The sequence below is a fragment of the Hyaena hyaena genome, unplaced genomic scaffold (assembly GCF_003009895.1).
Source record: "Hyaena hyaena isolate Hyena2069 unplaced genomic scaffold, ASM300989v1 scaffold_26, whole genome shotgun sequence".
Lineage (NCBI taxonomy): Eukaryota > Metazoa > Chordata > Mammalia > Carnivora > Hyaenidae > Hyaena > Hyaena hyaena.
Window position 1 is genome coordinate 1722127 of NW_024080658.1, and position 24027 is coordinate 1746153.

Consider the following 24027-nt stretch of genomic DNA (forward strand, 5'->3'; position numbering starts at 1 on the left):
TGACATAGTGGGGCTCTGTTTTAAAGGGCTGGATTAAATACTAACCCTTCTTTGAAAGTATCCCAACTAAAGCACAATCCAGACAGATCTCTCTCTAATTTAAGTTTAAAGTTAGTACCATGGTTTATATATCCATTGAATTGTTAATGCACTCCAGCTAAGCTAGAAGCTTCTGAAAGATAAGACACAATGTCTTAAATGTTTTTATTTCTTAAAAAAAAAAAAAATTGAACCTAGGGCAGCATTAAATTATACATTATAATTTAAATTATACATTATACATTATACATTATAATTTTAATTATACATTATACATTAAATGCTCAACAAATAAATATTTGTTATTCAACTGACTAAAACTTAAAAATACCACAAGCAGCAGTAATAGAGAGGGTTATTTGTCTTTGAAAGGTGAAATCCCTTCCTCTTTGCTTGCTATTTTAAAATCTGATGGAAGAAAAACTAGAACTCTTTCGTGATGATTTTATGCTCTGAAGAGACTGATATTCTGGAAACTTAAGTTGTAATTTTCACATTGACACGGTTTTCAGTGTTGTTGCAGTAAACTTTTTCAGAATGTAAGTCAGCTTTAGACAGGATACAATTGCAAATGGAAGGCCATGGTCCTAAAATGCCATATTCAGCTATGGTTTCATAGCTGCAAAATTACACAAGGAGAGAAATCGAGCACTTTTACAATGGATGCAAAACAATTCCAACTTCTGGGAGCCCTCTGAAACCACCGTCTTGGGAAGCTTAGCTCTAAAACATACCAGTAAGGCTCCTTTTAAGGGAACAGTTATTATTTAGTTTGGATGCTTCCATAATTATTGGAAAATAGAGGCGTTTGACGCCAAAAACAAAGAAAGAAAAGGGGTAAAGAAAGAAGCTTACACATGGAGGAGGGCACTTGTGGGGATGAGCACTGAGTGTTATGTGGAAACTAATTTGACAATAAACTATTTGTAAAAAAAAAAAAGAAAGAAAGAAAGAAAGAAGCTTACAGGGAGTAGAAGAAGTAGCAAAGAATTGAGGACACAACTCCCTACCAACTAGGGAAAATAAATATACTTTAGGAAGGTAAGAAAGCAATAAAAAAGTGAACACAATGACAAGTGGGTACTACTCTTGTGCAGGTTAACGAGCCAGGTGACAGTAGGGCCACATTGTCCTGTACTTTTGTGAAAGTGGTGTGAGAGAGGAGGGAAAACACTCTCTGTTCTCTTTTCTCAAGCAAGATTTACATTGGACGCTCATGAGTCCACTCTTAAGCAGATTTAAAAATCACTATTTGCTACATCTGTGGTCAACTGATTTTGTTGTTGTTATTGTTTCAAGTTTTTGTTTAAATTGGAGTTTACATATAGTGTAATACAGGTTTCAGGAGTAGAACACAGTGATTCATCACCTACATACAACACCCAGCGCTCATCCCAAGTGCCCTCCTTAATGCCCTTCCCCCACCCACCTCCCTCCATCAACCCTCTGTGTTCTCTATAGTTAAGTGTCCCTTACAGTTTGCCTCTCTCTCTTTTTTCCCCCTTCCCCTCTATTCATTTGTTTTGCTCCTTAAATTTGTGGTCAACCTTTTTTTTTTCTTAAATAGTTTATTGTCAAGTTGGTTTACATATAACTCCCAGGGCTCATCCCCACAAGTGCCCTCCCCCATGCCCATCTCCCCCTTCCCCTCTCCCCCACCCCCATCAGCCCTCAGTTTGTTCTCAGCATTCAAGAGTCTCCCATGGTTTGCCTCCCTCCCTCCTCCCCACTATTTTTCCCCTTCTTCCCCCTCATGGTCCTCTGTTAAGTTCCTCCTAATCCACCTATACGTGCAAACATATGGTATCTGTCCTTCTCTGCCTGACTTATTTCGCTCAGCATAACACCCTCAAGTTCCATTCACGTTGCTACAAATGGCCAGATTTTTAACAAGGGTTCCAAGTCCACCCAATTAGAAAGAATCATTTTTTCAACAAATTGTGCTGAGATGATTACTGAGACACATGTTAAAAAAAAAAAAGGAAGAAGAAGTTGGACCTTTACCTCTTTGGCGTCCAACTTCAGCTCAGGTCATAATCACACGGTTCGTGGGTTTGAGCCCCGCGTCGGGCTCTGTGCTGACAGCCAGCTCAGAGCCTGGAGCCTGTCTTCAATTCTGTGTCTCTCCCTCTCTCTGACCCTTCCCTGCTCACTCTCTCTCTCTCTCAGAAATAAACATTAAACAAAATAATAATAAATAAAATTTTAAAAAATAACTCAAAATATATTAAAGACCTAAGTATCAGAGTTAAAACCATAAAATTTTTACAAGAAAACATAAAAGTAAGTCTTCGTGACTTGGGATTGGGCAAAGGATTCTTCGAGAGGCCACCAAAAGCACTGGTGACAAAAGAAAAAATAGAAGAATTGGACTACATTAACATTTACAATTCTTATGCTTCAAAGACATCAGCCAGTATGTGAAAAGACAACTCACAGATTGGGAGAACATATTTGCAAAACGTATGTCTGACAATGCATTTGCATCCAGAGTACATAAAGAACACTTAGGGGAGGTGGGTAGGGGCATGGGCTAAATGGGTAATGGGCATTAAGGAGGGCACTTGTGATGACCACTGGGTATTATAAGTAAGTGATGAATCACTAAATTCTACTCCTGAAACCAATATGACACTATATGTTAACTAACTTGGATTCAAAAAACTTGGAGGAAAAAAAAAGAACACTTAAAGCTCAATAATAAAAAGACAACCCAATTTCAAAGCAGACTAATGATCTCAATAGACAATAGAAGATATACAAATGGTCAATAAGCATATAGAAGGACGATAGGTATCATTGGTCATCAGGAACTGCAAATCAAAACCACAATGAGCGGTGCCTGAGTGGCTGGCGCAGTTGGTTGGGTGTCTGACTTCCACACAGGTCATGATCTCACGGCTCACCGCGTGAGTTCAAGCCCTACGTCGGGCTATGTGCTGACAGCTCAGTGCCTGGAGCCTGGTTCGGATTCTGTGTCTCCCTCCCTCTCTCTCTCTGTCTCTCTCTCTGCTCCTCCCCTGCTCACTCTCTATCTCTCAAAAATTAATAAAAACATTTAAAACATTTAAAAAAACACACAAAACACACAATGAGCTATCACTTCATACCTCCTAGTTGGCAAGAATCAAAAAGTCAGATAATGATTAAGTTGTTTGCAAAGAAGTGGAGAAATTGGAGGTCTCATAGGCTGGTGGTGGGCATGTAAGATGGTGTGGCCACATCAGAAAACATCTCAGTACCTCAAACCACTAGACACAAAGTTACTACACAATGTTCACAGTGGCATTATTAATTATTGTCAAAAGGCAGAAACAAACCAAATATCTGTCAAGTGATAAAACTGAAAATGTCCTATGTGCACACAATGGAATACTAATTGGCTACAGAAAGGAATGAAGTACTGATACTTGCCACAATAGGGATGAACCTTGAAAACATGATAAGTGAAAGAGGCCAGTCACAGAAGACCATGTACTGTATCATCCCACTCACATGAGATGTTCAGAACAAAAAAGCTACTGGGACAGAAAGTAAACTAGTGGTTGCATAAGGATAAATGAAAGACTAGGGAAGTGATAGCTGAGTTAATAAAGTGATGAAAATGTTCTAAAATTGTGGTAATGGTTGCACATATCTGTGAATATACTGAAAACTAGTAAATTGTATACTTTAAATGAGTAATTTGTATAGTAGATGAGTTACATCTCAATAGGGTTGCTAAAAAAATCAGTACTTTGGTCATTTCACTTATTCATTCATTAGTTCAAGAAACATTTATTGAGCATCTTCTATGTTCCAGGAGATGCAGAAATGAAGACATGGTCCTTGACCTTAAAATGCTTCCTACTCAGTGGGAAGCCTATTAAAATTAAATTAAAATAAAATTAAAACCTATATGCAAGGTAGATAAATGCGAGAAGAGAGTTAGAAGCATATAGATAATGAAAGGGAAGCAAGCAATCTAGCAGTGACCTGGTTGATCACCTCCTCCTCTGCTCCTTACTATGAACACAAATGGTTCCAGAGACAATGACAATGAGAAGAAATCCTGGGTTTGAATCTCTGAACTGTGATTTCCAAGCTGTGGTTGAGCTCTATGGTCCTGAATTTCTCCTTGCATGTCATAAAGATAATAATGCTTACGTCAATAGGGTTGTAAAAATTAGAGCTAATCTATAAAAATATCTAGGATAAAGCCTGGCGCCAAGTAGCAGTGAACAAGCAATACACATGGGTACATACACACACCCATGAGAGTAGATCCTTGTCGACTTTTGTCAATCAAACAGTTCAAACTAACCAGAAGAACCAATTCCGAGTATCTGGAGAGAGAAGGCGGCGTTCAGGTGATAGGTGGAACACACAAAAGCCAAAGACGTTTAATTTCTTCAAAAGAAATGTTATATTCTAATAAATGCTAACACTGATAAAAGTCAATTTTGTTTAGGATGTTAAATCCTGGACAATCTTTTATTTTTTATTTTTTTTTTTTAAATTTTTTTTTTAATGTTTTATTTATTTCTAGGAGAGAGAGAGAGAGAGAGAGAGAGACAGCGTGAGCAGGGGAGGGCCAGAGAGAGAGGGAGTCACAGACTCTGAAACAAGCTCCAGGCTCTGAGCTGGCAGTCAGCACAGAGCCCGACGCGGGGCTCGAACCCACGAACCGCGAGATCATGACCCAAGCGAAAGTCGGACGCTCAACCGACTAAGCCACCCAGGCGCCCCCTGGACAATCTTTTAAAATGTTATTTGTGTGGTGGTGGTTTCCTAAGTGTGATAAATTTGTGAAAATTTATTGAGCTGCACACTCGGGATATGTGTATTTTATGTGTCTTACACTTCAAAAGTTTAACTACAAACTTAACTTTAATAAACTTAAAAACATCATCTGGATTTTCTTTCTTTCTGTTGTGAAAGACCCTTTTGTTGGGGTCTCTGAAATTAATAAACGTTTTGTGTCGATTTGGTGCTCTTTTCATTTGGTGGAACAATGCCTTTGCTGACACTCCTCAGCTCTGTGTGAAGAGACTGTAATTAAGTAGGGATGTTTCCATTTAGCAAATAAAGCAAGAAAAACAGCATAGCTACTATACCTCTTAGACTTATCTCTACATTTAAAAACAGAGCCACCTACAGTGGGGAAGGGTCTACACAAAGCCTCTAATGACAGAAGAACACCCTCCTTCCTTAAAAACTCCCAGCCACGTCTTCCCCTGGTATCACTCTTAAAAACCCATTTTTGCTTTGCTCCAATATGTGCCTCTTCTCTTGGAAGGTCCTGCCCCGTCTTCTACTCTGCGTGTGTTCTTTCTCCACTTGGCTGCAGAATGTCTGACATAGCCTCATCATGCCCCTTCCCTCTTGATCCACTCACTCTAGAATCTCAGCACTTAAAAACAAACAAGCTATTTCCTCTAGAAAAGACTCCTGAGTTCTTAATCTCTTCCAGATGGAATAAACTTGACACTTGATGTAAGCGAGTGTCATTGGATTCAAAACATATTGGAGATGGTATTCAATTTCTACAGGTTCATTCAGGGAACTTAAATTTTTAATTTTTAATGGTCATTGTGGGAAAGTGAAGAGCATACACTATGAGAAACTTCCACAGGAGCGCTCTTCAGGAACTGGAAGTTTAATGCTTATTACTTAGCTCATCTCACATTCACTTGCCTTACCTGTAAAATAATGGTGAAAATCTCTCCCTCTTAGAGGTATAGGAAGAATTAAATGAAATAATGTGTGGAAAATACTTAGGATGGTGCCTAGAGCAAAAAGTGCTAGTAAATGACGGCTATGACTAGCATTCTTATTCTTTGAATGTTTATGATAAGAACCTACAAAGAGAAAATACAAATAGAATGATCTTAGGTTATCAAATATCTACTACCAGTTTTACTAATGTGAGCATTCCATGGGTTAGGAAAAAGGGAAAGGGGCTAATCATTGACTTCTCTCCTAAATAAGAATGACCAAGGTCCATGACCTCAAAGAGCTTCCGGTCAAGTTGGAGAGAATGAAACACATCACCTTGGAGAGATGGCTGCTATGGTTACTGGGCTAGAAGCCAGATGAAACAGGTGCAGAAAGGGAGCCAGAATAACCCATTACAATCCGACAACACTCCATACTCACACAACAGTGGCTCCTGAAAAACCCTGTGCCAGTTCCAGCCATCACATCATACATGGTACACTCTCAGAGGCAACAGAAAGACCAAGTCAACTTTCCACTGACCGAGTGTGGGCAATTCTGCCTTCCCTCTCGAGGAGATACAAGATCACTCATTTCAGTTCCCAGGTGGGTCTCCTGGGCTTATCGATCAAGGTCCCAGCAGGAAACTACAAGGATGTGTACATGGCCTAATAAAGGGTAGTTTATAATAAAAGAACTACTGAACTATGGGCAGGGTTAAAGGAAATGACGGTGTAAAGCTCCCAGGCTGGCAACAGCAGTGATCATTAACAACTCTAGGTCTTAGAATTCTAAAGGGAGGGAAGTTTCCAAAGCCTAAAAGAGATGCAGGAAAGGAAAGGGCTGCCTGACAGCAACTGGAGCCTTCAACTGCCAGGAGGAAACAGAGAAATAATACCCTGACCTCACTCTCCTCCCTCCCACTTACTTCCTGCTCATGCCTCCCAATGACTGAAGCAACGGCAATGGAGCCTAGTTGCTTGCAGCCAGTCCCTGTAGGTCAGTCCTGGTGGCACCCAGAGGGCTGGGAACGGGGAGAGAATGCATCTAGAGAGCGAACAGACATGTCTCCCGTACAGGCTGGGCATCTCAGCAAGCTGAATGCAATTCTAATGCAGAGAGGTACTCTGGGTAGTGCAAGGATACTTTGGACCAAATGCATCCTGACACCCTGCATTAGACGAGGCTCTGCTGGGCTTTATCTCAGTCTGCACAACAAATTTGTGAATTATTCATTTTCTTCCAATTTTAGAGATGAAAAACAGGCTCAGAAAGGTTGAATGTTTTGATGAAAGACAGGATAAGAGCTCTGACAACTCTAGAAATCACAAATGGCTCTTTCATTTTACCAAGTTGAAAAGTAACAACAGACGGATTGGCAAAGTGAATGCTACAGAGACTAGGTCCACCGCCCAGCAGTTATGCGGGATCAGGATAACATGGCAGAAATAACCAACACAGTCAACCTCCACCGTCAATGAACCCAGTCTACTGTTGCAGCAGCAATGTGTTTACCTTTAAATCAATTCTAAATAACACCTAGAGCTAGAAATCTGTAGACGACAAGCTAGGGCTGATGGCTTCTGACAGGCACAGCTGGCTGGCTGCCTGTTCTGCATGTTAACAAAGCTTGAATATTACTGCCATGCATTATACGGGGATGTCATTGCCAAGAAACAGTAAGGAGAATGTGCTTTCCCAAACCAGACCCAGAAATTTTTCTCAGCCCCATTTAAAAATCTGTTAAGCTGCATACTGTTTACTATCATCTCATGGCGTTGGTTACTGCTACCATCCTGTCTTGAAACTACAGAAACTTTGTGAAGTGAAAATTGCAGGCTGAAAAGCAGTTAGGATCATGGGCTCTGGCGCTGGAAACCAAGGTTGGAAATGGTCCCCATGCTTTCTGGCTGTGAAGGTAAGCAGCTTAGTTCACCTCTCTAGCCTGGATCCCCTTACCAGCAAGGGAGAATAACTATTTATCTCATTAATTTAGAATGAGGTTTTAATAAGAGAGCACATGTGAAGTGCTTGGTATACAATAAGCATCAATAATGCCCTGTGTTTCCTGCTTTCATCATTATCATCAGCATCTGCAGGGCTTACTCTGCTGTCTCTTCAATCCCTCTGATCAATATCTGGCCCTAACAGTACAGATGTCACCTTGCTCTATCTTTCTCAGGCTTGATGGTATTCTAAGTTAAGCCTTAAGCTTCCTGCCCACCTCCCACCAGTTTTTTTAGTGATTTAAAAAATTTTAATTTATTTTACCAACTTTTTAATTGTGGTAAATAAACAAAATATTTTACCATTTTAGCCAATTTTAGGATATAGTTCAGTACCAATAAGTGCCTTCACCTGGTTATGCAATCATTACCACCATCCGTCTTTGAGAATGTTTTCATCTTCCCAAAGTGAAACTCTATATCCATTAAATAATAATGGATACATTATTTCCACCAGTCCCTGGAAACCTACTTTTTGTCTTTATGAATTTGCCTACTCTAAGGGCCTTACCTAAGTTGTATCATACAACATTTGTTCATTTATGACTGGCTTATTAGCATGTTGTCATCCATGTTATGGCATAAGTCAGAATATCTTTCCTTTTTAAAGTTTACTTATTTTATTTATCTCTACACCCAACATGGGGCTCGAACTCATGACCCTGAGATCAAGAATCAATGCTCTTCCACCTGAGCCAGTCAGGTGCCTCAGAATCTCCTTCCTTTTTAAAGTTAAATAATATTCCATTGTATGTATATACCACAATTTGCTTATCTATTCGCCCATTCAATGGATTTTGGTTACCTTGAATGTAAATAATGTTGCTATGAATAGGGGTGTACAAACATCTGCTCAAGTCCCTTATTTCAGTTCCTTTGGGTACATACCCAAAAGTGGAATTGCTGGATCGTATGGTAAAATTTGCTTAATTTTTCAGGACCCCTCCATACCATTTTTCATAGTGGCTACACCATTCCCACCAGCAATGCACAAGGGGTCCCATCTCCCCACAGCCTCACCAACACTGCTATTTATTATTTGTTGTTTGTTTTTGTGATCACTGCCCTGGTGAGTGTGAAGTGCTCACATCACCACTTTTTTGTGTTTCCAACAGGTCTGTGTTCCCAGATGGATTTCGCCACCCTTACTTCCCAGCCTTAGGATATAACCAAATATATAGACCCTAGCTAGTTTCGTTCCCAGAGGATGGGCAGGGGCTCAGCTACATGACCAAACTGCCAAACTGGCCATGAGGCTGGCTCCTAGACACGCCGTCTTCGGCAGGCTGAAGCTGAAGCTATAAAAAAAGATATGAAGACTAACAAAATTAGGTGAATCAGGGCTGGTTGTTTTCAATATGCATACACACTCTCTTCCATACTTTACACTTAGAATTTATAAGAGAGTGTTTAGACAGAGAAATTGTTTGAAAATAACTGCAGTAAAAATTTTTTGTTAATACTGAAAATGATAAAACAATGAGTTTCTTTTATATGGTCTCTCCAGACCAAGGTCCCTGACAGGCCAATTATTAAACATTTTAATAACCTGTCAGGTGAAACACACAATTTTGCATGGCCTGTAAGACAGAAACTTTTTTAAAAAAAGAAAAGAAAAGAGGGGCACCTAAGTGGCTCAGTCATTTAAGCATCCGGTTCTTGGTTTGGGCTCAGGTCATGATCTCTTGGTTTGTAGGATCGAGCCCTGTGTGGGGCTCTGCACTGACAGCACAGAGACTGCTTGGGATTCTCTCTCTCTCTCTCTCTCTCTCTCTCTCTCTCTCTCTGCCTCTCCCTGGCTTGCACGTTCTCTCTCAAATAAATAAATAAACATTAAAAATAAATAAAGAAAAATAAAGAACAGATGGTTAGGAGCACGCAACAAGGATTTGGTTCTAGATCAAAAGTTTCCCATGACTCCACATAGAGCTGCACATAGAATAAAACCACTTAAATTTTTGTTCTAAAATTGTTGTTAAACACCCTGTTAGAAGACATGATAGCCCTTTAAAAATAGCATAATTTTAAAACATGTATCCCAATGTTCATAGCAGCACTTTCAACAACAGCCAAATCATGGAAAGAGCCTAAATGTCCATCAACTGACAAACAGATAAAGAAGATATGGTTAATCTGTACAATGGAATACTACATGGCACTGAGAAAGAATGAAATCTGGCCATGTGTAGCAACGTGGATGGAACTCGGGGGTGTTATGCTGAGTGAAGTCAGGCAGAGAAAGACAGATACTATATGTTTTCACTTATAAGTGGATCAGGAGAAACTTAACAGAGGACCATGGGGGAGGAGAAGGGGAAAAAATAGTTGGGAAGAGGGAAAGAGGCAAACCATGAGAGACTCTTGAATAATGAGAACTGAGGGCTGATGGAGGTGGGGGAGAGGGGAAGGGGGGTGATGGGCACAGAGGAGGGCCCTTGTTGGGATGAGCACTGGGTGTTATATGTAAACCAACTTACCAATAAACTACGAAAGAAAAAAAAGTGTAAAAAACAAAGCAAAAAAAAACCAGAAATAAAGCCTCTTAAATAACTAATCTCTTTTCTCAAATAAAATCTTACAGAAAATCCCATTTTTAAAAAAATTTAATGTTTATAACACAACATTTACTTATAAACGTTAATCAATGAAACCTATAAGGTAGTTTTCATTACCACAAAAAATACAAAAATAAGATAAGTGGTGATATTTATTGCTCCCTCAAGAATCAGCTACAAAATCCAATTAATTTGTGCATTTTGTTTCAGTTGCCAGGGGATAATTCTCCATGGATCTTGCACATCTCTTCATATCTTGCAAGCAGAAGCACTGACAGCTCATGTTCTAAACTATCTTTTCAAAAATGTTTGCACAACAAGCAGACTTGGAAGATAGAGTCTCTCTCTGAAGCAAAAGGGCAGACTGGCTTACTGTTCTGTGTAATAAAGAGAATGTCTCCCTCTGTGCTAGACAGCAGTTTGCTTGAAGACTATTACAAAAAAACTCACGTTCCTCAAGCTTGCGATCCTCTTCTGTAATCCAACCCTGGCAGGTGTCATCTGGCACCCATTTTGCTCTGCTGTGGGAACTAAGGCTTGCGGAACTGGTTCCAGAAAATGATGATACTCTGGTTATTACTATTGCTGAGAGTAAAAAACTGTCCTTTGTCTCTGACCCAGGGGTCTCCTGTCTTCTGCCAGCATCCAGTAAATGATGGCAAGGAAACTTGTTAGCTTACAGATAAAATCTCAAGATTCTTAACAGTTCTTGACATTAGTTATACAGCATGGAAATCATCCCTTGTCACTCAGACAAGCAGCTGTGAAAGGAAACAACTTTTAACCTACTCACATTGCAATCTTAGGACATGCTTCAAATATACGAAGAAGCCAGGAAATGTTTATTTCAAGATTGTATGAATCACTATTAAACCAGGCAGCACATGTAAATTGTGAAAATGTTGTACACAGCCTATTAGAAAGTATTTTTATTAAATTTTGCAAAATAAGTAAAATGTATTTTGAACACAAAGTTGGAATCAAGTCATAGAACTCAGTTATCTCAGTTTGAAAAGCACTTCTATTCCAGAAATGGAACAAGATGGAGTCAAAAGCTTAAAGACTTTTAAATATTTTTTTTCTCTAGTTCCATGCTTTAGGGTTACATTAGTCATTAAACCTCTCCCTAGCTCATGTCCCTCATCTCCACAGTAGGATTAACTGTGTAATAATTGCGTTGGACAGGGGATCAAATGTGGTAATGCACAAGATGCTTTTTAAACCCTAACGAGGCAAGGCAAGGTAAACCTGTGGCTACTGTTGTTTGCCATTAAAAGCAAGTTCTCTGTAGCTCTTTCATGGAACAAGTTCAGCAGCTCACAGCGACTATAGCACATGGAGTCCTTTGTTCATTCAATAAATATTTATTGTGCCAGGTCCTGGGAGGGAACAGGAAAAAGATCCCAGGGGCACATGGGAGAGAAACCTCTGATAAGATAAAACACACAAAAGGGCTTTTCCCCTTTGGATATATTTTCTCCCTTATATTTCCCTTCAGTCCTATGGAGGAGAGAATATAAAGGAAGCCATGGGACTTCAACAGAGACTTACTGGCATACAAGCACTGTAAGCCAATTCTTCATTCAGGTTGATACTCCTAAGCAAACTACATAGACTATTAATAGCTGGAGAGAGAGAGAAATTCTGGCTGCTGAACAAACCAAAGGCCCTTCAGGTGAAAAACTAAACTAACGTCTTTATGAACCAGACCTAGAAGGGACTTACCTCCATGTTAAGACTGAGGTTAAATTAGAATTGAGAAGTCTCCTCTAGGTCTCAAGATGAAATCAGGGTCAGTTTAAAATGCACATTTTAAAGCGCCTATGTGCCTCAGTTGGCTGAGTGTCTCACTCTTGATTTCGGCTCAGGTCATGATTCCAGAGTCGTGAGATCAAGCCCTGCGCTGGGCTCTGTGCTGAGTGTGGAGCCTACTTAAGATTCTCTCTCTCTCTCTCTCTCTCTCTCTCTCTCTTTCTCTCTCCCCCCTTTACCCCCTCCCCTGCTCATGTTCTTTCTCTCTCGAAAATAAATAAGAATTAATTTTTTTAAATGTGTATTTCAACTATGAGTTTTAGTAAGGAAAGTCCAAATTGTACCTCAAACTCACATTCTCTTTTACAGCTAACTCTATTTATCAATAGATAGAGCACTTGATAATCCTGAGTTCACCTTTTTCCTTAAAGGGATCTATTTGCTAACTGCTAAATGATAATCAATGTTCACTGTTTGGAATATGCACCTGAAATATCTTCTACCACAGGAAGGCTGAGTACACGGATCCAATGTTGTTCTTTTAAGTTAGGGATATTTCTATCCTGATGACGCAGGTTTCATATAAAAACTAAAAACTGCACTACTTGGGACAACGGGCGTTATGTTCACGCATCGCGTGTCCGAGGTGTTTGGGCCCATGCAAGATTAAGTGGGAAACGGTAAGCAACCCCCCTCCCCCAACCCCTGCAGAGAAGGCACGCCTTCTTCTACGCACCTTCAGTCCGTAGTGAAGGTTTGATAAATGCCTGTGGATGGAAGTGCGCTGTGACCTGAATGTGCTCAGGTGACTTGCTCAAAATGACAGTTGGGCATTGGTCCAGGGGGGCCATTCTCCACACATTCTCCTGCTCACACCCCCTTCCAGCTGGCAGCAGTACGTGAGCAAGAAGACCTGCTCATACCCTGAGGTAGGCCCTGCCCGTGTGCTGATACATCATGTTAGTTCATTTAATCCCCACAAGAAGTCTACGAGGTCAATACAATTGGTATTTCCATGTACCAAGGAGGGCAAATGCAGGCACAGAGAGGTGAAGCTACTTGCCAACAAGGCACAGAGCCAGGATTCACACCCAGGCAGCCTGGCTCCTGGGCTCTTCGCTTCTAGGCTAGGTGAAATCTTAAAACAGTATGATAATAAGAATAATAGGTATCATTGATTTATATAATGATTTACTACTCTAACAGCAACAGCTAACCTTTCTTGGGTTCTCACCCTGTGCCTAGCACTGTGCTCAGCAACGTACAGACTGTAACATCTTCCCAACAGCCTTTCCAAGTGGGTCTCAGCCTTGCCTCCATTTATGACTACAGCTCAGAGAGGTTCGGCGTTCTCATCAAGTTCGTAGAGCGAGCTAGTTGTGAGGCTGGGACTGGAGAGCAGGGTTGGGTGACTCTGAAAACCCATGCCCACTGTCACTCCCTGTGCAAAGGATTCCAGTCACCAGCTCTCCCATAACCTTCCTCATGGAGGGACACTCTGAAAAGGCCAGCGTTTGCCCCTTATCCAGTATTCGTTTTGAGTACCTCTGAGTTAAATTAACTGGAACAACATGGATGCTAAGAGGTAGCAGAGTCACTGTGAGTTTTGAAATACAGCTTTTGTCCTACAAAATAGCATACTGAGAAACCTCTTTATGGATAGAAAGCCAAGGGGCCCAGAAATCAGCACTTCACCAAAACCCCAGGCAGAAACCACCCAGTTTCACAAAGTTCTATTAATAACCCAGAACAAGCAAGCAAGAGGAGGGCAAAAAGGAAATACTGACAACACAGCCAGCCCCCCAGAGCTGGTGGGGGCGTGTGGAGAGCAGCGGCCTGTGCACCTGCTGCCCTGGAATTAGGTGCCCCTCTCGAGCCAAATCGCCATCACACAGAAATGAGTTTATGGCCTCAGGTCCCAGATGCTCCTCCTGAAAACTGGGGTGATAATATAATGTCCCATTTTTTTATATTGTATTTTATATTATTATTTACTATGCTATTATTTCTATTATTATTTACTATTCTATTATTACTCCACTAAGAGAGTTCAGATAAAATAATCTAGTAGAAGTGCTTTGAAGAGCTTAATTTACAAATAAAAGAGGTTTCTATCACATTTTCAGAATACCATGTAGTGCCTGGTTGGCTCAGTTGATGGAGCGAGGGACTCTTGATCTCAAGGTTGTGGGTTTGAGGCCCACGTTGGGTGTAGGATTACTTAAAAATAAATTCTTTAATGGGCGCCTGGGTGGCTCAGTCAGTTAGGTGTCCGACTTTGGCTCAGGCCATGATCTCATGGTTTGTGAGTTCAAGCCCCATATTGGGCTCTGTACTGACACTAAGAGCCTGAAGCCTGCTTTGGATTCCATGTCTCTCTGCCTCTCTCCTGCTTGCACTCTCTCTGTGTCTTTCAAAAAATGAATCAATGGTAAAAAAAAAATTTTTTTTTTTACTAAATTCTTTTAAAAAATGTATCTCTCTTTTTTCTTACAATACTGTTCACTATATTCCCTGTGTTCTTTAGTCCCTAAATCTATAGGTAGATTTGTGTTGAAGGAAAATCACTTCACTCTTCTTTTCCAATGTCTACTTAGAATATTTTCAGTTACGTTTTGCAGAAAATTCCATACCCAGGTATTTACAAACTCCATATTACATTTTAATATAAACTACATTTTGAAGAAAACATTGATTTCATTAATTTAATTTCCATAAATAATAAATAATAATAAATCTTTTCTAATAATAAAAATGTTTTCTAAAATTTATTAACAGCCTAATAGCAATACATTTGGGCTGTGGGCCCCTAGGTTCAAATCCCAGATGTTTTTACTAGTGAAGTTACCTTGAGTAAGAGCTTGAATATCTCTCTACCACATTTTCCTTGTCCATAAAATGAGTACAATTGATCTAAATTGGTTCATTATGATGACCAAATAAATGGACTAGTCAGGATGCCTGATACATAGTTATCAACCATCAAATATTATCGTTACTATCTTAAAAGGCAAAAAAAAAAAAAAAAAAGGAATATATATTTTGCAAGGAGTTTTTTCATAAATGTTAGAGATATCCTAAACAAGTATTCTGGCTTTTAAAAATATAGGACAAAAAGGGGCACCTGCGTGGCTCAGTTGGTTAAGCATCCAACTTCAGCCCACATCAGGCTCTGTGCTGACAGCTCAGAGCCTGGAGCCTGCTTCCGATTCTGTGTCTCCCTCTCTCTCTGCTCCTCCTCTGCTTGCACTCTGTCTCTCTCTCCCTCAAAATAAATAAACATTAAAAAAATTAAAAATAAGTAACAATATAGGAAAAAAACTTCAATAGTAAAATAAATAAAATCCTGAAAAGGTGAGCTGTGAACAAAACTATTTACTTCTTCATATTATTTTTTAAAGTATACAAAACTTACAAAATAATAATACATGCTGAGATTCATAGAAGGTATACCCAGGGGAACATGGGAAATACAATAAAATTATTAAAGGTATACATATGCTTAACAAAACTGATCATGTAGGTAAACTGAGTTATGAACTCCAAAGGCCCTAAAGTTTGTTCCATGTATGTGCCAGCAACCAAGAGTAGGGGCCAAGATTGAGAGGCAACAGCTAGTTCAGGCAAGGTTAAGTACTGATTAAATTACTCTTCCTGGTACCAGCGCCTGGGTGGCGCAGTTCATTAAGCAGGCCTCGGCTCAGGTCATGATCTTGTAGTTTGTGAGTCTGAGCCCTGCATAGGGTCTGTGCTGACAGCTCAGAGCCCGGAGCCCGCTTCGGGTTCTGTGTGTGTCCCTCTCTCTGTCCCTCCCCTGCTTGCACTCTGTCTCTCTCTCTCAAAAATAAACAAAACTTTTTAAAAATTGCAAAAAAAAAAAAAAATCACTTTTCTTAGTACTAATTTCCTGAGCATTCTGAAAAATACATTTACTTGGAAATTGAGACACTGATCACTAATGGCTGGGAAGCCAACCGCACCCAGAAAAAAAGATAGAAACATCGATCAATGGAAATGACATGTGTGTTTTTGACAACATAGAATCTTATGGTTTGAAAGGACCATCATCGTGGTCAAAGTACTTAACACCTGCTAGAATTTTGCAAAAGGAGCAATGAAAGTAAAACAGAACAGCACCAAAACATACACATATACTCGGATATATAAATGAAGGTGCTAATGGGCCCCTTCCATTCAAATTCACAGGAGTCCAGGAGATGAGGGGTTTTGTGTACTTCAGGATGGAAAGCAAGTGATGAGAGTGATGAGAGAAGTAGCACATACGGGGCATTAAGTGGTTGGACAGCGCCAGCTCCAGAAACAGGTAAACGGAACTGGGATGGAGGCAGAACACAGGAAAGACAGAATCCAGGGTGGCTGTCGCTGTCGGGCTAATATCCGAAACTCTATCTTCTCTGGGGTCCGACAACACACCAGAGTTACTGAGTTAAATATTTAAGTACTTGACACAGCTTATTCTTTTCATTCCCACAACAGCACTAAACACGTGGGAGGTAGGTGCCGTAACCACTCCAATGTCATAAAAAGGACACTGAGGTCTACAGAGGTAAGGTGACAAGGCTAGAATCAAACTCATCTGGCTCCTACTATCACGCTGCTTGATCCGACCCCGCTGACCTACCTGCCCAGGTACCAACCCGCCCATCACAGAGTAGGCTCTTCTGTGTGATAAACACGTATTTCCAACTCCCTCAAGCCTTGAAAGGCAGCCAGAGTTAAGGAGGGGGTGTCTTCTCTAATGGCTGCCCTGGAAAAAATAAAAACCAAGCAAGCTAGGAGGGAAACGGACCACAGGAATAGCACATCCGCTCAGACACAGACCACGGGGGAGACCTGAGACCCAGCCTCTGATACTCCCGGACTACGATGTGTTTCCCTCTTTAAAGAGCTGAGAGATTATTCCTCTTAGACCATCCCGCCTTCTGAAGTCCTCTCACAACTCACCTCCTGACCTGAACTTCAACTTCCCCTGCACTTGACACTGCTTCTCCAGCCATTGACAAAACCAAACCTCCAAATTATACAATGGTATTCAAAAGAGAAAATAGGCGACTGCATTATTTGAGGGCAAACGACAAGCTCAAAAAAATTTTTTTTTAATGTCTAGAGTTTTGTCAAATCGACTTACACGTAGAAAATAAATATTTAAATATTTTCTATTTAAATAAATTCTTAAGAATCTTACAAAATCGACTTCATTCCTGGCAAAGAGAAAAGCAAATGAGTGATGGAGTTTTCCCATATTAAAGGGAACAGTTATGTAACCATCCCGCGTGAAGAACCAGGCTGAAGTCAGAATGATAAAAGCCTGAAATAGCCCTGCTTCTTTCCACAAGTTAAGATCATAGTGGGGGATTCCATGTGCAACATACTTCTCGTACAGCCTCTGTCCTCTCATGAAGGCCTTCACTTCATTGTCCAGCGGGAAGGTGCCATCATCCTTCCGAAAGCGGTAGAAGAGTTTGACATCCTTGAACTCCTTATGTTCATCACACACTGAAACACAATATACAGAGAGAGACCAGTAAGAAAAAGATATATATATATATCCTTTAATTCCCCGTATGTAGTGAGATGCTAATTAAGACTTGTTTTACTACCTAAATTTTTAAGCACACTCCTCTATGATTTCATATATGTATTTAACACAGTACCTGGAATAGAGTGAGTACTATCATCAACACCATTGCCATCACTTCATTATCCAGTAAAAGGGTCACAAAATTCAATTCATCATTCATTCCACAAACTCTTCTTGAGCACCCTGGGGGAGGTATCAGCCTCAAAGAATGTGAAATCCAGTGAGATAAAGAGCAACATTAACATGTAATTAAAATATGGTACAACAGGGCAATGAAAGAGATGAGGAGATACTGAAGTGAGAGACCAAAGAACCCCAGTCACCTCACTACAAGGAATGGACACTTCTCTGAAGAGCTTGCATGTAGCTGGAGACCCGAAGAATGGATAGAAAATGGGCAAAAGCGAAGAGAAAAGGCATTCCAGCCCAAGAGAGCAACAGCATGTGAAAGGTCTTCGTCAGTTTCAGAGATTTCAAGGAAACATGTTCATGAATGTTCACGGAGCCATTGAGAGTAACGGCAAAAACGTGGAGACCCCTTCACTGTCCATCAGCAGGACAATGGGGAAAGGTACAAAGGCATAATTATATAAGGCACAGGTAGCAGTGAAAATAACCAAACATGGGTGAATCTCACAAACAGCATCTTGATCATGCTGTAAATGAATAATCATGCATTTTTATAACGATTTAAAGCACTAACAACAATATGATACTTTGCTAAGAGAGGCATCTACAGAAAGAAAAACGTATGAAGAAGTAAATGGAAATAAACCCAAATGCCTCTTGGAGGAAAAAAGGGAATGTCACTGGGGAGAGGTGCTCAGGAGGCAAAGCGTTTTATCTCTTACAGGGGTAGGTTCATATCTGGAATAGAAGACGTGGCCCTTGGTGACCTCCCAAGTTACCTTGACTGTCAGTGGCCACCTCACTCACCATGATGAATGATGCCCCGGTCTGCTAACTTCTGCATAAGTTTGATTGCTGTTTCTCTGTCAGAAGCCTCTTTGTGCTCAATCAGCCAGTCAATCAGTTCTTTCGCAACAAAGCAGTTTGGGTAGGTTTTGAGATGATGTCGCCTATCTTTAATAACCTTTTCTTCATGCAGCCTGAGCCTGGAAAGAAAGTTTGGCAATCACTTTAGGAATTTTAGTGACAACACAAATCAGTAAGCTGCTTTCAGAGCTCAGTAACAAGTGGAAGCTGTAAATGCGTGGAGTGCCATTCACATCCCTGGATGGGATTCTACGCTGCCAGGGCCCAGAGGCCCCAGAAAACGATTGCACTCCCAGATCTAGAGATGCTGCGAACAGATGGGAAGGAAAACAACCATGGAGAAGCTATAGCTCTCCTGCCACCCGGGGACTGAGAAAAGCTTTCTCACCCTGCTCTGCCTCACTGCCTTGTCTTAATTCCTCCACCAGTGGGCTTATGGCTTCCACCAAACGGTAAACAAAAACTCTAGATACTTGCTGAAACCAGGTTCTTCCTCTTCATCACAGAGTGCGCAAGGTCCACCACATCTGCATTGATCACGTACGTAACAGATACAAATGAGGGCCTGTCCCCTGCCCACTAGGCATTTCCAGACATTAGAGACATATGTGAGAAAGTACACAAAGATCCTGGCCTTTGCCTGTCCCGCTTTCTATAGGGACAACAGCTCATCCTTACGTGACGCTTACCAGGTTCCACGTGCTTATTTGAGCACTTCCCATAGATGCACTAGTGTCTGCAACAGCCTCATCAGAAGTTCAGAAGTTATTATTACCAGCTCTCTTTTTTTTTTTTTTACAGCAGAGAAAACTGAGGCCCCAGAGAGATTAAGTGACATGTTACACAGCTAACAAGTGATGAAAATTGGATTTGAACCTGATGGTCTCACTTCAGAGTCCCACCTCCAAACTGTCACATCCTGTGGCCTTTAGCCAGGGAGGGATAAACCAAAAATCCAGGAGAGATAGATTAAAGCTGTTGGACAAACACAATTTATTTACAGGCTGATGGAGTAGTGTGGAGAAAAATGGTTGACACTGAACCTTGCCTTACTCCTTTCAGAACTCAGTGACTTTTTTCCAAAAGAGTCTTTTTTTAAATGTTTATTTAATTTTGAGAAGAGGGGAGGGGCAGAGAGAGAGAGGGAGCCACAGAATCTGAAGCAGGCTTCAGGCTCTGAGCTGTCAGCACAGAGCATGACGTGGGGCTCGAACTCACAAGTGGTGAGATCATGACCTGAGCCACAGTTGGATGCTCAGCCAACTAAGCCACCCAGGCGCCCCTCCAAGAGTCTTACATCTGCCTTTAAAAAAGAAAAAGTTTCTTCCATTTGTTTTTCCTTCTCCAACAGCCTTGCATATACTTTTTAATTCTTGAGGGTTTGAATGGGGCAAAGATCAAGATCAGCTTTCTTCCTGCTTCGCCCACGTGGTCCTATGCTCCTAACTTCATTTTCTCAACTGCCACATGAGTAATGCAGAACAGCTATATGCACTTGGCACGTGGCTTGATGTCTCTTTCTTCCTCTGTAAAATGGAGGCAGTTGTGCTCGGCCTATGCTTGGTCATGTTGCGCCTGGGCAACATAATGTCTGTTAAGCACCAGCACCCAGCACCGTGCTTGGCACAGAACAGGCCCTGACCTCCTTTCTTCTACTTCCTAAGGAAGAAAGTAGATGATACTCTTGCCTGCTTTTCTACCAGAGTTCACCTAATGAAATTTAATGGGTTCTGGCACCCCAGAGGGTAGAGTATAAGTTGGGAGTATTCTGGGCTGGGGCTCTGAGCCTTAGATCTCTTTCTTGCTACACCACTGTTCCAGGCTAAAGTGTAATCCCCTAAAATTTAGATGTGGAGGCCCTCACCCCTGGTACTTCAGAATGTGACTGTATTTGGGGGGTTCTTTTAAAAGGTAATTAAGTTAGGGGCACCTGCGTGGCTCAGTCAGTTAAGCATCCAACTTTGGCTCAGGTCATGATCTCGCAGTTTGTGAGTTCGAGCTATCAGCTCAGAGCCTGGAGCCTGCTTCGGATTCTGTCTCCCTCTCTCTCTGCCCCTCCCCAACTCATGCTCTCTCTCTCTCAAAAATAAATAAAACATTAAAAAGAAAATTAAGAAAATAATTTTAAAAATAAAAGATCATTAAATTAGGGGCGCCTGGGTGACTCAGTTGGTTAAGCGTCTGACTTCGGCTCAGGTCATGGTCTCGCAGTTTGTGACTTCAAGCCCCACGTCTGCTTCAGATTCTGTCTCCCTCTCTCTCTGCCCCTCCCCCACTCATGCTCCGGCGCACTCTCTCCTTCTCTCTCAAAAATAAACAAATGAACATTAAAATAAAATAAAAGGTTGTCAAAAGGAGGTCATAAGGGTGACCCGAATCTAATATGACTAGTGTCCTTATAAGGAGAGGCGATTAGGACACGCTCATGTACAGAGAGAAGGTCATAGGCAGACACACCGAGAAGGTGGCCAAGGAGTGAGGTTTCAGAAAAGCCAGCCCCGCCAGCACCTCGATCTCAGATTTCTAGCCCCAGTACATTTCTGCTGGCCAAGCCGCTCAGTCTGTGATCCTCTGTGCTGGCAGCCCTAGGCTAAGACAGCCAGGAAGTGATTAAGACTGGAGGCATCTGAGCAGTCTGGAGCTGAAGTGCTCGGCTGAGACATCGGAAGGGAGAAGGGAGAGGAGGAGAGAAATGAGGGTCCCAACCTCTATAGGCTGCACAGAAAGAAAACAATCAGGGCACCTGGGTGGCTCAGGCGGTTACACGTCCAACTTCAGCTCAGGTCATGATCTTGAGATTAGGCCCCACAATGGGGCTCTGAGCTGATGGCACAGCCCTGGTTCGGATTCTCCCTCTCTCTCTGCCCCTCCTCCACTTGCTCTCTCTCAAAATCAATAAATTTCTAAAAATTTTAACTGAGCTCCTACTATACGCCTAGTATTATACATATGCTGGCTTAATTTCTGTGGCCTGAATGTTGCATGCTCCCCAAATGCATATATCAAGATACTAAACCCCAAAATGTCAGTCACAAGGGCGTCAGAAACACGAGACTAGGAATATGAACACCAGGTCCTGACACTGCTAGCAATTCCAGACAATCACACTTCTGAGCACCAGCATCTTCCCTGAGAAAATGGGGATAATTATATCCATGATGATTACTTCACCGCACAGTTACAAAGTTCATTAATAAAGATAAAAACAGCATTTGAGCCCTTACTATCTGTTAGGCTCTGTTTTACCTGCTTGACTGGCCATCAATCCTCATGACAACGTTATGACGCAGGTAATGCTAAAGCCACAATACCAACATAGAGCTGTAATTATTGATAAAAAATAAACGAAGTCTAATAAAAAAAACATGTTCACACAGGCATGCTCAAGTCTTACATGAATCCTAATTAATTCGGTGACAATGACACTGAGTAATTTGTTTAACATGCTCAAAGTGGCAGAATGTGAAACATTAATTCTTAGACATGATGTCTGTCAGGAATCCAAGAATAATGAAGACCAATTTATTTAGAAATTGAAACGTGGAACAAGCTACCATCTAATTTGGTGGAGGAGGAATACGTTATGAGCCAAGAGATGAGATTTAGCTCCTATAAACTTTCCAATTAAAAAAAATTATTAGGTAATTTAAATACTACAAAATAGAACCTTTTAGTTACTATCCTTTCTTGAACTCTGAGAGTGGTGCTAATTCTCGAGCATTCTCGAATCCTGCTGATTCTCACCCTGCACAGAGGGGAGAAACCCCCCTAAGTACCTCTTCAGCTCCACCAGGGCCTGGTACATTTCCATGTTTTAAAACCTGAACAGACAGATGATGGAAGGGAAAAAACTCTAGATCCAAGAGATACTATATTTTTAGACAGGTTTCCAGGGTCAATAATGGCGCTACCTACCATCTTTTGACTTATTTCATAGTCAGAAATACAGAATTCTAAAAATGAACATTAAAAATTGTACATTCTAGGGACACCAAGGTGGCTCAGTCTGTTGAGCGTCGACTCTTGACTTCGGCTCATGTCATGATCTCAGGGTCGTGAGATGGAGCCCCACATCAAGCTGGGTGTGGAATCTGCTTACGATTTTCTCTCTCTCTCCCTCTGCCCCTTCCCTGTTTGTGCTCTCTCTCTAAAATAAAATTGTAAAAAAAAAAAATTCTGCATTCCAGGAAAAGTATCACAATAAACAGATAAGAATTTTCACACTGCAAACACATAACCAAGTGGTTCTGCATAGCATTGTGGGCACATAATGTTTGCTGAACAAACAAATATCCAAGGACACTAACAGAAATGACGCCATTTCCAAAAAGGGAAGGATGCTTCTCAGTAACTTAATAGGAGTGAGTCTGACTCCACAACTTAGTAACCATCTATTTGTACAAATGATGCTTTCAATTCCAGGGTAATCAATTTCCAAAGTTTTAATCCCTGTTGTATGTGTCTGAGTATTTTTCAAAAAAACATTTTCCTTTTACTTGAACTAAACTGCACCCCACAAAACATTTCACAATTTAAAAAAAAAATTTTTTAATGTTTATTTATATTTGAGAGAGAGAGACAGAGACAGAGTATGAGCGGAGGTGGGGCAGAGAGAGAAGGAGACTGTCAGCACAGAGCCCTATGCGAGGCTCAAACTTATGAGCCATGAGATCATGACCTGAGCCAAAGTCAAATGCTTAACCCACTGAGCCACCCAGGTGCCCCTGGTTGTCACAACTTTTAATACGCTAATATGATTGGAGATCTCCAAAAAGGGAATAGATTAAGGAGTATTTCAAAGTCTTATGGAAAAATAAAACTGAGTAGCTAAGCCTCTCATGGAATTGAACAGCTTCATAAAATGCTGAGCAACGGCCTAAAAGCCACATTTTTAAGTAATCTCCATACCCAACATGGGGCTCAGATTCACAACCCTGAGATCAAGAGCCACACACCCACAAACTGAACCAGCCAGGCACCCCCTAAAAGCCACACTTTTAAATATACCATGTTTCCTGGACACGTTGGTCACATTGTCTGCCAAGTCCAACATCCCCTTCCATTTAAAACTGCCTCCCACCCCTTACCCACCTCAGGCAGGGTTCATAACCTTAGGCCTGTTCTATGCCTGGGGCAGTTCCTCACTGACAGAGCCCTTGACCTAAGGTGGCCCCTGCGCCTACATGCCCAGAGGCAATTCAATGAGGAGACCAGAAGCACAAGATCCTACCCAATTCAAGTTACAGTAATTCGCTATAGCCAAGCAGAATGGCTCCATCCAAGATTTAAACTGGAGCCAAGATTTAAACTGGAGCCCAAGTTTTCAACCTCTCTTTGTGCCCTGGAGCACTTTCTTCAAATGCAAATTACCCAGGTGTAA

General features: G+C 41.2%; 1 protein-coding gene across 2 annotated transcripts in view; it reads right to left on the minus strand.

The window, feature by feature from the left end:
* The window catches only part of DEPTOR (DEP domain containing MTOR interacting protein), a 132170-nt gene that overhangs the window by 72452 nt on the left and 35691 nt on the right, over positions 1-24027 (minus strand). For both annotated transcript variants that reach the window (XM_039227217.1, XM_039227218.1), the window contains exons 2-3: positions 18588-18766; positions 17443-17566 (exon numbers count right to left, since the gene is read on the minus strand). In XM_039227217.1, coding sequence (XP_039083148.1) covers positions 17443-17566; positions 18588-18766 — 303 coding nt within the window. The remainder of the gene's footprint in view (positions 1-17442; positions 17567-18587; positions 18767-24027) is intronic.